This window comes from Pteropus alecto, unplaced genomic scaffold (assembly GCF_000325575.1).
Source record: "Pteropus alecto unplaced genomic scaffold, ASM32557v1 scaffold5, whole genome shotgun sequence".
Classification (NCBI taxonomy): domain Eukaryota; kingdom Metazoa; phylum Chordata; class Mammalia; order Chiroptera; family Pteropodidae; genus Pteropus; species Pteropus alecto.
The window spans coordinates 24,779,620-24,793,820 of record NW_006441953.1 but is presented as its reverse complement, the minus strand read 5'-3'; the positions used below and the strand labels follow the sequence as shown (position 1 = coordinate 24,793,820).

Genomic DNA, 14,201 nt, shown 5'->3' with positions numbered 1-14,201 from the left:
AACATATATATATATAAAATGAAGCAGCAGAGAAAGACTTTCTCTGTATTGCTCAGACTTGTACCTCTAGAGATGGATTGTATATCCATCTGATCTACAAGATTATGGAAATGTTTTGCTTCTCCAAAACGAAGTGTGACAGGGACAGATTAAACGGTCATCCAAATGATCATTCCTTTCCACATAGCAAAATTCTCTTCCCAGCACAGACTTCCGCGTCCAGTGGGGATCTTCTGTCAAATAGGAGAAAACCCAGGAAGGAGGAAGGAGAAAACCCAGCTCCTGCTCCACATTTAAAATGTCTATTGATGAAGTCAAGAGACCATAAAATCAGTGGCATTTGATGATTTGCTTTTGCATTATATAATCTTTGCCTCTGGTTTTATACATCATCGTGGGTACCAGAAAGATTTGACTGCACCGACAAGATCAAAGGATACTTTAAATAATAAACATTTCATATCTATTCTTTCAGCAACATTGTGCATAAATAAGACACACATCTTCAGTTTTATAATTTGGGTTTTTGCAGTTAACCCTGATAATTCAACTTCTCTTAACTATAAAAAAAGGGTTGTCATTTGTGTTTCTAGGTAAAAAAGACAGCTGCTATCAACATTACAAATTAATTTCACATTGAGTCTTAGTCACAATGCAATGAACTAGTGTTCATTAAAATAAGCTTCTGTTTGCCAGATTCTATGACCAAATACTGGTTTTTACTAGTTTTTCCACGTGGAAGAAGACATAGGGATTGTCTGTAATGTTCCAGAAAGGTCTTTACCCAGAGGGAATACTCCTTATGTCAATTATCTGTGTTTGGGAAGGATCATAGATGTAGAATGTATAGAAGATGGAGTTGATTCTCTATCTCTTCTCTTTTTCCTTCCAAATCCTTCACAGCCTTGAATTCTGCCTCAAAGATTAATCTGATCCTCATCCTCCCCTCCTGTGTTTCTCATTCTCTTTTTTACAACTAACTTCCGCTCACTTGCTGAGCGACCAATCATAGAACTTCTTAGAATTTGGGGAAACAAACTTTAAACTCTGAATTCCCTAATTTCACTTATATTTTTATGTTTTTATGTTCCTTAAAAGTTACCGTGAGTTGATTTCTGGTTGGGTGGATTTCCCCCCTGTCCTGTTTGTTCACAATGAATTTAGCTTTAAAAGGTGTTTAATTTTAGTAACATATGGAATTTTTTCAGTAACTAATAGTATTATGGTGATAAGTATGATTGTAGATGGTCCTTGGATAAACCAGAGTGTATCTCAGAATCAGATGATTAACCATGGAAGAAAGTCTTTTTAGCTATAGAAGACCCTTTGTATAAAAAAACAAAATTCCAATTTAGCAACCTGAGTTTAATAGGCAGCCAAACCTATTTTCCTCTTAGTTTTGAGGCTCTATCCTGTTTGACTGTGCTCCTTATCACATGATCACAATTTAGAATGGTGTTCTCCAAAAGTCTAGCCATATCACAAACAAGATTATCTCACAGTGCTGAAAGTGTTTAAGATTGTGAGAAATCAGCTCAAAGTTCCAGAAGAAAGCTTTAATTATTATCCTTCAGCACACCCAGAGAAGAACAAGCCATGCTACCCATCACCCCGTACCTTGGTGAACATGGGCTTCCCGTGCTGGGTGACCATAGCACACTGGTCACAGTCCACTGTGATGGATGAGTTGTGGTATGACTCTTTTGAGTGTTTGAGAATGTAATACAGGTCAGTCACCCCTCCTTCAAACACAGTGCTAAAGTAACGGGGAATGAGGGTCCTGCCAATAGCTGGAAGAGAAACACAGAGAAACAAATAATTAATAAAACTATCTGACTGGTTCCCCACACCCCACACCATCACCAGATCTCCAGCTGGATATAAGTCATCTCAAGAAACAATACCAGGAGGCATTTATTTATTTATTTATTTGTTTGTTTGTTTGTTTGTTTATTTATTTAATAAATAGCCATGACCCTTCTGGGTTATAGTTAATAAAATCCCCAGCTATTCAGAAAAAAAGTTTGTACAGTCATCTCTCCAGATTTTGTGTCCCATTGAAGGTCAATAATAAAAGGGTTAGTATTTTACAAGAATGGAGACAAACATGTTGAGTACTTTGGATTTTACGTATGTTCTCTAAGCGAACATATTTTCAAAAAATAAAACACATCCAACCTACTTGGATTTTTCAATGGATTGTTTACAGACACATTATCCAATCATCCAATCATGTTTTAGAAGCAGTGGTAGTCATAAGAATACAAATTTTAATAATGGAGTGCTTTGTAGTGTGTGAAGTAGTTTGGCATTCTCTCATTGAATCTTAAGAACAACCTTAAGAGTGTAAGGGACTGAGATCCAAAAAGGTTTTTATGGAAAAAAAAAGTTATCAGGATCGTTTCAAAGTCACACAACTTATGAGTAGATAATTGAGGTCTCTGACTCCAAATTTGCAAACACCCAAACATTCTTTCTAACACTACGTCTCAAACTGCTTTAATGAATGGACATCTTTAAAAAGTAATCCATATATGCCTGTACAAAGAGATCCATACCTCTGTAAATACTGATGATTCTGTCTGTTTCTGGAGTTGGATAGGATATCTTTCCAGAATAAAAGGTTTATGTTAAGAGAACTTGATACCTTCCACTTGGTCTAAATTGGTCTCTTTAATTCCTTGTGTTCTGTCCTGCCCCATTTTAGTTTGAGTGATTGGTAAGTAGCTGGGTCTCTCTGATATATGATGCTTAGAAACAGCTAACAAGCCCTTGCTTTAGCAGAGATTTTAAATCCTCTTACACTGAAAATCCCAACTCATAATATCAGGAATTTTGCCTATGTGCAGATTTTGAGGCAAAGTACTAAAGCACTCTCAAGAGATCCAAGGTTTTTAATAAATCTCTTACATTCACTATATAATGCCTCCTAAAAGACAAAAATAATATTGAAAATAAATAAATTACCAAAGAGAGCTTTAGTAGACAAGATCATGCAATCTTCAATTGCATGTTTTAAAATATCGAATTTCATTTGAAAAGAATCTGTGTTAATCTATTCCGTATGGATCTGTATTTTTTTTGTACATGGATTTGGAAAAAATAACTATAAAAAAATATCCTGCCAAACTGATTTCTGAAACAATCTCTAAAGAATCCCGATGTGGATGACTAGTCTTTGAATAATTTATATAGCTGTTATTGCTTTATATTTACTGCAGTAAAAATCAATCAACAAGCGTGTTCTAAATATTCCAGAATCTTTGGCAATTCCATCCTAAATAATTCTTATGCATACATTTCCTAAATCCTGCCTAATCCCCAATAGTGCTTGTTCATTCACTAAATATAAAATGCACATGAGAGTAATGTGAGCCCACCGTATCCTTAAATGTATTCATGGTTTATAAAGAAAACTTTGTTAATGAGAAAACCTTATTGTATTTTGCTAAACAGATAAAATTAACTTAATGCATTTCAAATATCTTACAACTACCATAAAACAGCTCTAATAATTTGACATTTTGGAATCTGGACTGTGGAGAATAAGTACAAACCATAAAAATGTAGATGTAGGGTAAAAATGTCACCACAATATCCAAAGAATTGTCACATTAAAAAGGTTACTGGAAATAAACACCACTGGATTAGCCACATTACAATTTATTCTTCACAAATCCTGCACAATTTAATTCCTTTGCAGTAGTGTTTGCTATATATTATCATCATTTTCATTTATAGTATAAGAAAAATTAAATGGAGAAAAAAGTTTGAGGTTCCTTAACTTTAAGCCTAAATTTTTAATTACTTCTCCAAGTCCAGAAAATATACAAACTATATAGAAAATAGAAGGAAATGAAACTTTGCTTTCCTGAATATTTCTAGCACTCTAGAAAATGGTTGCTATGGCCACCTGAGGTTTGTTTCCAGCCCTATTCCTTTGTGGGGCTGTCCCTACCACTTTCCTCCATGGTCCTGTTTGGACCATCACTCACAAAGCTTCATTATCCGTTGTGCTAGGCTGCTGCTCTGGTGACCCCAATGAACCACAGCAATGGCAGTCATGTCCTTGGGTATGTTGTCTCTTCTCCTCAGATATGGAGTGGGCCCTGTGATCTTCTTTAATCAGGAGAATGTGGCACAAGTGACCTTATGCCAGTTTTGGGTTAAAGCATAAGAAGGACCAGCAGCTCCACTTTGGGCTTGAGAGGAAGTCAGTTGCTAGGTACAAAGTCTAACTACTCTAAGACTGCCACAGCGTAAGAAGCCCGACCTAGCCACATGGAGCAGTCATGTGAAGGAGAGCTGCATCTTCCAGCCAACAGCCCCAGCTAAGCTCCCAGCCAAAAGCCAACACCAACTTTTGTGAGTGAGGTCATCTTGGAAGTGAATCCTTGAGCTCCAACTGATGTCGCATGGAGCAGCAATGAGCCTGTCTCCCATATGCTTTGCCCAAACTGCAGAATCAAGAGTAAACAACAACAACAAAATGTTTGTATTTGAAGCCAACATGTTTTGGAGCAATTTTTAATGTAGCAATGAATAATTATAACACTCTTCCAAACCCCTACGCTACAAAGATGGGCAAATTAGTATTTTTTTTCCTGAAAGAAAGAGGGTAGTTTTGCCACTAAATACATATGAATCACAGAAATACAGAAGCTTGCAAACAGAGGGAAGCAGATAAGACAGACAGAGAGTCTTTGTGGACTGATTTGAGCCCTCAACTTAGCTGGGGCTGAAGCCAACTCTAGCACTTGAAAGTCCCACTTCTATGTTTCCCCTCTTTTTAAAAATTTTATTTTTTAAAATTTTTACTTGAGTGAGTTGGTGTTATCTTTCTCTTATTTGCAGAAAGTGGATTCCTGATGAATTCTGTCCTGTTCCAGCATGGAACGGGGTTGCAAACGCTGACATCAAATAAAGAAGTGGTGATGAGAAAAAGAATCTGCAAAAGACATCTGAGTCTCTCTGTGTGCAACCTACTGTGTCAGAAGCTGGAAGGGATAAAAAGGTCTGTCAGAGACTGTATTAGTTTTCTACTGCCGCTGTAACAAATGATCACACTTAGTGGCTTAAAACTCTATTTATTATCTTAAACACAGTTCTGACCATCTGACATGGGTCTTGCTGGGCTAAAATCAAGGTGTCATTCGGGCTGCATTCCTTCCTAAGGGATCTGGGGGGGAGTCTGTTTTCTTGCTTTTTCCAGCATTTAGAAGCTGCTGGCATTCCTCACCTGTGGACCCTTCCTCCATCTTTCAAATCAGCAACTTGGATGGAATCCTCACAGGGCATCCTCTTACCTCTTCTGCCTCCCTCTTCCATTGCTGAGGGCCCCTGTGATTTCATTGAACCCACCCCAATACTCCAGGCTAATCTCCTATCTCAAGGTGCTTAACTTAATCATATCTGCAAAGTTCCTTTTGCTGTGTAAGGTGACATAGTCACAGGTACCAGGGATTAGCAGTGGACATCTCTGGGGGGCCATAGTTCTGCCTTCCACAGAGAATATCTTTGCCAAAGAGCTCTGCTCTTCAAGGGAGAATAGTCAGAAATATAACACACACACACACACACACACACACACACACACACACACACACACACACACACTGAGCAATATATAGAGTTCAGTGAATGCAACAGACAACCAGAAAAACATCACATGTGCTTGAGGAAATCACTATAGCTCATTCATTGATTTCTTCTGTAAACATTCATTGAGCCCAGCGTAGGTGCAAAGCTCCTTGGTAGCTGCTAGAAACACAAAGATAGATTTTTGTCCCTCTCTTTCAAACACATTTCTAACAAGAGAGTTAACAAGCATCTAAGTACCTATAACACAGTGTGGTAATAAAGTTAAAAAATGAACTTGTGATTTTGAACTCTGCCAGTTTCTTCTGAATACTGAATTCGATGTATAGATGTATTATTTTTGAAGAACTAAGCAGATTAAAATGTCCTTTTAATTTAGTAAATCATGCCACCGCACTGCACAGCCTAATACAGATGACTTTAAATCAGTTTCAGATTTAGCCACACCGAATCTGAATCTATTTAAATTTTACAGTCACACTCCTATGCTAGACAAGCAGTTTACATTTATACTTTAATTCTTAGAATTACAAAGAGTTTAAATATTGATACACATAAATCTACATGGTGCTTCCATGAAAAGAGTTATAGCTTTCAAATATTCTTGAAAAGAGATTAAGACTATAGTAGATCATAAAAGAGATTCCATTTTTTCTAACACGTTTAGATCAAAACACCAAAAGTGAGGAAGGGGAGGTATGGTGAGCAGGAGAGCCCAGGAAGGGTTTCTGTGATGTTAGGTGAGGGGAGTTTAGTATCCATTATTTATGTATTTATAAAAGAGAAAAGAAAATCACAGATTAAATTATTCAGGAGCCTGAAATGTGTATAAAGAATGTCTAAAAAATACTCTATAGGTAAACATGATCAGTCCAGAAATAGCTAAAAACTTATTCATAGCTAATTTAGATGTTGAACTCTGAATTCCAGTTCCTTGAGAAGGTTTTTGTTGTTCTATTTTGTTTTAAACCACTGACCCTCACCACCCCCAGAAGTTTCTGCTGTTGGAGCTCGTAAGCTGATGGTGCCGTGGAGGCAGAATCCAGGCTCCATCTTTTCTTGTAGGTGTGACTTGCTGATGTCAGGATATGTACAGGGCACTTAGGGATGTTAGTTGACTTTTCCCTCATTTAGAAACCAAATGGTACACATTAAGAACTCTTAATCATTGAGAAGATATGAATTATCGTGCATCCGATTTTCAGGGCATTTCATCTCTATTGTATTTCATCCCTTATAGAGCATTTCATCTAATTTCACCTCTATTCATCTCTACATATGTTTATGAAATGCTTTTCTTAAACTCTTACGATTTATAGGTAATTCACACGAAAAAATTTGCAAGTAGAAAGTAATCATTTGGGAAAATGCTCAAACTACTAATCAAAGTATAAATTAAAATAATAATAAAAAAATTAAAAACATTAACCTGGTGAGGTGGCTGTGAAATAGGCATACTCAAATACTTCCAGGGAAATCAATGTAGCAACTACTCCTTACCTTGAGAATCTCTAATTCTGTGATAGTCTATTTGGTGTGACTCTAATCTCTTTGTAAATACACTTGCCAAACAATAATTCTAATGTCCAGATTTTAAGTGCTCTGAAGTTCTTCAAGTTCTTTAAAAAACCATTGTCTAATTCTAAGACTCTTTGTCTGGGGATCATCATTTACTATTCTAAACTCCTGTGCTTTCTAGCTTTCAAAGACAATTCACTTCAAAATATGAAAGGGGTTGAGAACCCTGATTAAAATATGGAACGAGAGGAAGGTTTGTAACTAACAATATGTTAGTACCACTCAACACTTGACAATTATTTAATGATTTTCCTCCTCACTGAAGAGAGAAAACCATGACGATATATTTGTGTTTTAATTTGGCAAAGTTAATTATAATAAAAGAATTGATTACTATGATTAAAAAACACTTTTTGTTAACATGATAATGCAGCAGTCCTCAATCTTTTTGGCACCAGGGACTGGAGCTCCTATGAGAATATAACGCCTGATGATCTGAGGTGGAGCTGAGGTGGTGATGCTAGCGCTGGGGAGCGGCTGCAAATACAGATAGAGCTTCGCTCACTCACCTGCTGCTCACCTACTGCTCTGTGGCCTGGTTCCTAACAGGCCACGGACCAGTACCGGTCCACGGTCCAGGAGTTGGAGACCCCTGTGATAATGGACACATTGGTTGTCTGAATCTAAGTAGTTTATATAGTTGTTCTAAAGCTGTAGGACCTTAGAAATTCAATGGAAATTCTACCACTGAGGCATTTAATAAACACGAAGATTCATTAGACTTGATACTTATCTGTATTCAGAAATCAATGAATGCATTATGCTAACATGTAAATGGAGATGCTCCCAGGAATGAAATAAACACTGCTGATGATTTTATTTATGGTAAATAGCCATCATAATTAGCCAAAACAATGGAAATAAAACAGGCTCAAACTTCAACGGATGACAGGTCCCTTTGTCTTGCTGAAGGGAGCACGGGTCAAACTAACTTGCTCTCCTAAATTGTCAGCATTTTCACTCTAACCTACCTTTTCCTCTTCTCTCGACCAAGGCGATTTGACTTAAATATCTTCTCTCTGCTGACATCTCTTGCTATTTCAAAGATTTGTTCATCGAATATGTGCTTACTAAGTGCCTATTAGGGGGCCGATGTTATTCCAGGTACTGGAGACAAATAGCAGACAAGTGGGGAGACAGAGGATCTTGGTGCCACAGGAAGGCAGGCGAGTGTAGACTGGCCAGCCTGGAAGGCTGCGGTGAGGAGGTGCCGATAAAGCTGATTTCCGATTGAACAGGGCCGTGCGAAGACCTGGGAGTGGCGAGGTCCACGCCCAGGGGCCACCAACAGCAAAGGCCGTAAGACAGGAATGCATCCTCATTGAATGAGCTTGGTGTGTCCCAGTATGGGAAAGAGAGCAGCATGGCAGGAGCACAGTCACAGAGTGAGATAATAGGTGAGCTCAGAGAAAGAGGCGGGGCCACATTCTATGGCTCTTCCTGGGCCACGGCAAAGGGTTTGCATTTTATTCTCAGTGCAATGAGCTGGGCATTGGAAGGTCTATGCCAGTGATATGATCTGATGAACCTACTCTAGTCTTCTTATATGTATTATGCATCTGCCAAGAAGGTCCCAAAACACCACAAATTTTTCTGACCCTCCCAGATAGCTACTAGATATCTTTTCTTACATTTTTTTACCTATCATTTTTTTTTTTTTTCAGGTGAGGCAACCCTTGGTTGACCTCACAGATTGCAAGGAACTTTTCACCTTACAATTCCTTATTTTTTCCTTTTTACGCCTATAGCGCCTGGTCTTCCTAGGTGGTCTCCCATCCAAGTACTAACCAGGCCCGACTCTGCTTAGCTTCTGAGATCAGATGAGATCGGGCTTGTTCAGGGTGGCATGGCCGTAGACCTACCTTCCAAATTTTTAATAACTTGACTAAGACTTCTGCCACACCACTAGGTGCTGGGTGCTGGGGAAACAACCATGACCAAGGTGGACCCCATTCTGCTCTTGAGGAGCTTCCGATTGAGCTATTCTCAGAGCTTTTAATTCATTAATAAGACAAGAGAGATGGCTCCATCTGTTTATACATTGCCTGATATAATAAGGACCCAATATATATTTGCTGAATGAGTCCATGCAATTCATAAATGGATTTTCAACTCCAAGTTATAGGAACTTATGTGTAAAGCCTGCCTCATTTCATGTCATTCAGCCAGTGCTTTGGCATAGTCAGATAATTTTGGATCCCGATTCTGTCAGCCACACCACAGGCTGTTTTCATGATGGGCAAAATTTCTTTTTCCCTTTTTCCAAGACAATACTGACAATAAGACTGTGTTAGAGGGGCTCACCACCATGGCTGGACTCTTACCATAAATCAATACTCTTTGAGTCTGAATCTGAAATCTTTTACTGACTTCCAGAATAAATCCATGCTCTAGATGCTTCATAGACATGGGGCTTGGTCAATGGGGACAGAGTAAAGTATTAGAGAAAGATGTAAGTGAAAGGATGAATAGACCCCAATCAGGCACAGGAGACGGGGAGACGAGAATGGCCCAGGCTGCGGCACAGCATGTGTTAGGGAGCACAGTGACCTGGGCTACTGTCATGACCTGATCTTACTTGTTTATACCTTAGAGGATCCTGTCGGGATGAACTACTCCATTAAATCGAGCTCTCTCACAGTACGATTTTTACTTATTCGAAACTTATAATGCAGTTCACATCTGCTAGATTTATTTCTGCCCTCTGTATTATCTTTATTTCAACATTTTCATAACTACTATATTCTTCAAGATGAACTTTAAGATAGTATTTTCAACTCTTCCTGCCAAACTGGGAGGTTGATGTAATTAAATTTAATTTACTAAGAAAGAGTTAACATCTTTAAGATGCTCAATCTTCTCATTCAAGAACATAAAATGTCCATTTATTTGTCTTTATTTCTACCCTAAAAGAATTCTGAAGTTTTTTTACATATAGCTACCTATCATTTTTGGTCAAGACAATTCTTGTCTATTTCAGTCACGTTGAATGATTAATATTTTTTATTACACATTTATTTGGAACCCAGACACTTAATTAATGCTTTTATTAATTTTAATAGTTTTTTTAGAAATTTTAAAAGTTTTCTTGATGAAGAAATTTATCACTCTCAAATATTGATAATATTTTCCTTCTTTACAATATATTTATATCATTAATTTCTCAACTTATTGTGATGTTAAAATAGAATTTCCAGGAGAAAAAAAAGATTAAATAATGAGGAAAGTTATAGACTTTTTTCTCTGATTTTTTTTTTTTTTAAGAAAATGCCTCAAAGATTAAGGAAGTACTGTACGTTAATTTGACATTGTATTATTTACCATAGAAAATAAAAAAGAAAAGTGAATTATTTTTCTAACCTTTGTTTTCATGATGTTTTCTTTTTTATCCTAATGGGTGTTTAATTTGATCAAACGCCTCTTCGGCAACTATTGATTGCCTAATTTTCTTTAGAAAGCTATCTATGAATATATTTCCAATTATGGAACAACTTTTGTACTTGGTATAAATCTCACTCTCTCTTGTGCACACACACATTTTTAAATACATTTTTCCCTAAATGCAACTTATGAATTCATTCATTCCTTTAACAATATCCATGAAAGCAGTGCTCTATATGAGGCATTACCCTGCATACTAATTTAGAATGAGAGCCAGAGAGAACCCCAAGCTTAGTCCAGTGATTCCCGTAGTATTTTCTAATCCCAGTGAGTTTCTGAAGATCTCAAAATGCACCCCTAACTAGTTCTGTATTTTTTTTAATTGTTAAAAAAGAACGTGTTTTACATGTTTCTCTGATTCGAGTAGGAATAATCTCAACTCATCGTAATGCTGATTAGCTCTTGATTAGTGATTATGAATAGCACTTAACATAGGTGGAAAAAATATAATACAAAACACTAACAATTATTTAATAAATGTAATTGGGTTATCCATGATTATATCCCACACCCTCATTTTACAGAAGAATCTGATGGCCAGAGAAATAAAACTGCAGAGCTACTTGGAGCCATGGTAGAATAAAGTAGAACACTTGTTTTTAATCAACCAACATTGGTTTATTTCTATGCCCAAGTTTGATTTTTATTAATTTTTAAATTATATAGTCCACGTGCAAAAAAAATTAAGACATTATTGTCACAGAGACTCACTAACTATTCATTAGGTCTGATTTCTTTTTCTAATCATCGAGCTAGGCATCATCTCCTAAAATCTCTTTCCGGTGGCTGCTGCCATGTAATGGAGTCGTAACCAATGTCCAATGGACATTTTCATTGCTTTTATTTTTTCAACCAAGTAGACATCAAGAAGAGAAACTCAGCTTTCAGACATGGCAAGTAAACTCATTCTATGTGCAATTGGCGCATGGAATTTTTGAGGCCTCTGACATCCAGATACTGAAGACCCAGCAGGGAATTCCATAGACCCCTCCTCCCCCAATGAATGGAGGACCAGGAGATGGGAGAAGCCTGGGTCCCCACCAGGAATATAGTTGCCACATACTGGGAAAATCCATCTGGACTTCGGAGCAAATTACACCTTTCTAGTGTGTTAAGCCATTGAAAAATGAAAGTTTACTTTTTTAAGCAGCCAAGGTTAATTAATACATTACTAAGAAGTCTAAAGTTCCCCTGACCGTGCCACACCCACTGATGGCAGGACCTTTACCCTCCCTCATGTCAACTTTGTTCTCAGTCTGTTAGACAGCCTTTTAGATTTGTAAGTTATATGTTTATCTCTCTATATGTGGCCCCATAGAAAACACATATCATCTCGTGTGAGTGCCTTTTGTCTTGTTTTACATAAAAATTATCATACGGAGTGTACCTATAAGGAACTTGTCTTTTTTCATTCAAGAATACATTTTTGAGTTCTAAGGCTAATTCCCTTCGTTTAATCATTGCATCATATTCTAGAGTATGGCTGTTTCAGATGTTACGGAGACATCTCCATGTTTAGGGATGTATAGATTATTTTATAATTTTTTCCAACAGGATAGACACTGAAAACGGGAAAAATAGATTTTATTTAACCAGGTACCAATAACCCCCCTTCAAAGTGCTATGATCAATTTACTCTCTCAGCAGCTCTGATGGTACATGTTTTACTCACAGCTTCATCAGCGCTGAATATTGCCCGCTTTTACATCTCTGTTATGTAGATCTCACAAAGTGGCAGCCCTTAAATACTCAAAGCTTTACCTATGCGTAGGTGATGAAATTAAGCAATTAATCACAGACATCCTGCTCATGTGGTTATTGCACTAAGCGAACCATCCACATTCGACGTTTTCATATAGTTTATAGTTTTCTGAAATTTTTTTAACCTAAAACCCATTTGCTTGGCTAAAGGGGCGGGGGCAGGGGTGGGTTGAGGGGACTGCTCCAGACTAGAGAAGTGAGAAAATTCTATTCCTTGATTTTTCAAAGGCGCCAAACTTCAAGAATTCTTATGGAATTATTTCAGTCTGATTTATTGGGCCTTCTCAAACTCATAGCCATGGGAACACCATAAGTCATTCGATTTTGTGTTTTAATAAGAGCACAATTCAACTGGGTCAGAGAAACATTGCCAGAGAAACAGAAATATGTGTGTGATTTCAAACTTAATGGAAACCAGGACTCGGCATCGCTAGCAATGCCAAGTCTGGAGAGGGACAGACTTGGATAAAACTGGGCCGACCCCCCAGGGCTGGGTATTATATAAGACGTTCCTTCTAAGGTGTTAAGTGGTCACTAAAATAGAGGCTAATAAAACATGGCCCTTGACAGTGGATTTTGAAGTCAAAGGAAAGGTTTCGTAGAATTAAAATAATAAACTGGCCGTCCCCACCATCCTTCTCTCTACTCCATTTCAATCTCACCCGTTCCCTCAGTGTTTCCATGCCCTGTGCTCCTCACAACCTTTGCTCACACAGCATCCTCTGCCTGGGGGCCGTGCCCTGCCTCTTCTGTTTCACCCCAAGTCTTCAGCGTCCTGAAATCTCAGCTAGAATACCACCCCCTCTGGCTGAGCATCACACACTTATCCTTCAAATTTTCTACTTCTCTCCTTTCTATTCCGAGTGATTATAAACCCAGCTGCTCCAGTGAAAGTTCTGGATGCAGATGGCTGTGTCCTTTGCTCACCTCGTGACCTTGAACAACAGATGATTCATGCTCTTGAGACTGCAGTTTCTTCATCTATCAAACGGGCATGGAAGAGTCACTAATTCAATGGGCAGTTACAAGTATTAATAAAATCATGCATGCAACGTGCTTACACAGAGCCTGACTCCGCCGAGCACTTAATGCATGTCATTACTCCCCAAACACTCTGTATGTGCACAGACTATGCGACTTACCCCGCTGTAATGTAATCGTCAATGTTATTGTCTTTCCTTCAGTGACTGTAGTTCCCTGAAGGCAGAGAACATTTCTCAATCATTGCAGTATCACAGCACATTCGTGATGTAAATAGCTACTTAAGAGATGTTTGGCAAATGGATGAATGCGGACTTGGCATGTCTATTTAGACAGCCTGCCAACCTCAAACTGGTGATGCACGCAGCTTTCTAAGGCAGAGGTAGAGCCATTTTTACAGTTCGGGGCTGGAGAATCAAAACCACAAGAAGAAAATAAGGTTTCAGGAGCCCCACACCTGGAATTTTCCTGTCTGAATGTTCTAGTTCAGATAATTAAGGATTAGAGACTAATCATTTTGAAAGTTTCATCCTGACATTAAAGTTAATTTTGAGTTTTCCAAGTAAAAAAAAACAAAAACAAAAAAACATCCCATCTGAGACTACTTAGCTTGAAGGGGCTTCTCCCTTATTTTATCTGTGTACACAAGTCATAAACATCTGTACTCTATAAACAAAAGCATACTTCTTTAAGAAAAAATAGAGAAAAGAGAGAGAGAGAGAGAGAAGGGAAGAAAGAAAGAAAGAAAGAAAGAAAGAAAGAAAGAAAGAAAGAAAGAAAGAAAGAAAGAAAGAAAGAAAGAAAGAAAGAAAGAAAGAGAAAGAAAGAGAGAAAGAAAGAAA

At 37.8% G+C, this 14,201-nt stretch overlaps 1 protein-coding gene and 1 pseudogene across 4 annotated transcripts in view; both read right to left on the bottom strand.

Annotated features, from left to right (window-relative positions):
• The window catches only part of LDB2 (LIM domain binding 2), a 332,843-nt gene that overhangs the window by 70,804 nt on the left and 247,838 nt on the right, over positions 1-14,201 (bottom strand). For all 4 annotated transcript variants that reach the window (XM_006918978.2, XM_015594886.2, XM_015594887.2 and 1 more), the window contains exon 3: positions 1,618-1,790. In XM_006918978.2, the coding sequence (XP_006919040.1) occupies positions 1,618-1,790 (173 nt within the window). The remainder of the gene's footprint in view (positions 1-1,617; positions 1,791-14,201) is intronic.
• LOC112485522 lies at positions 8,916-9,034 on the bottom strand (annotated as a pseudogene).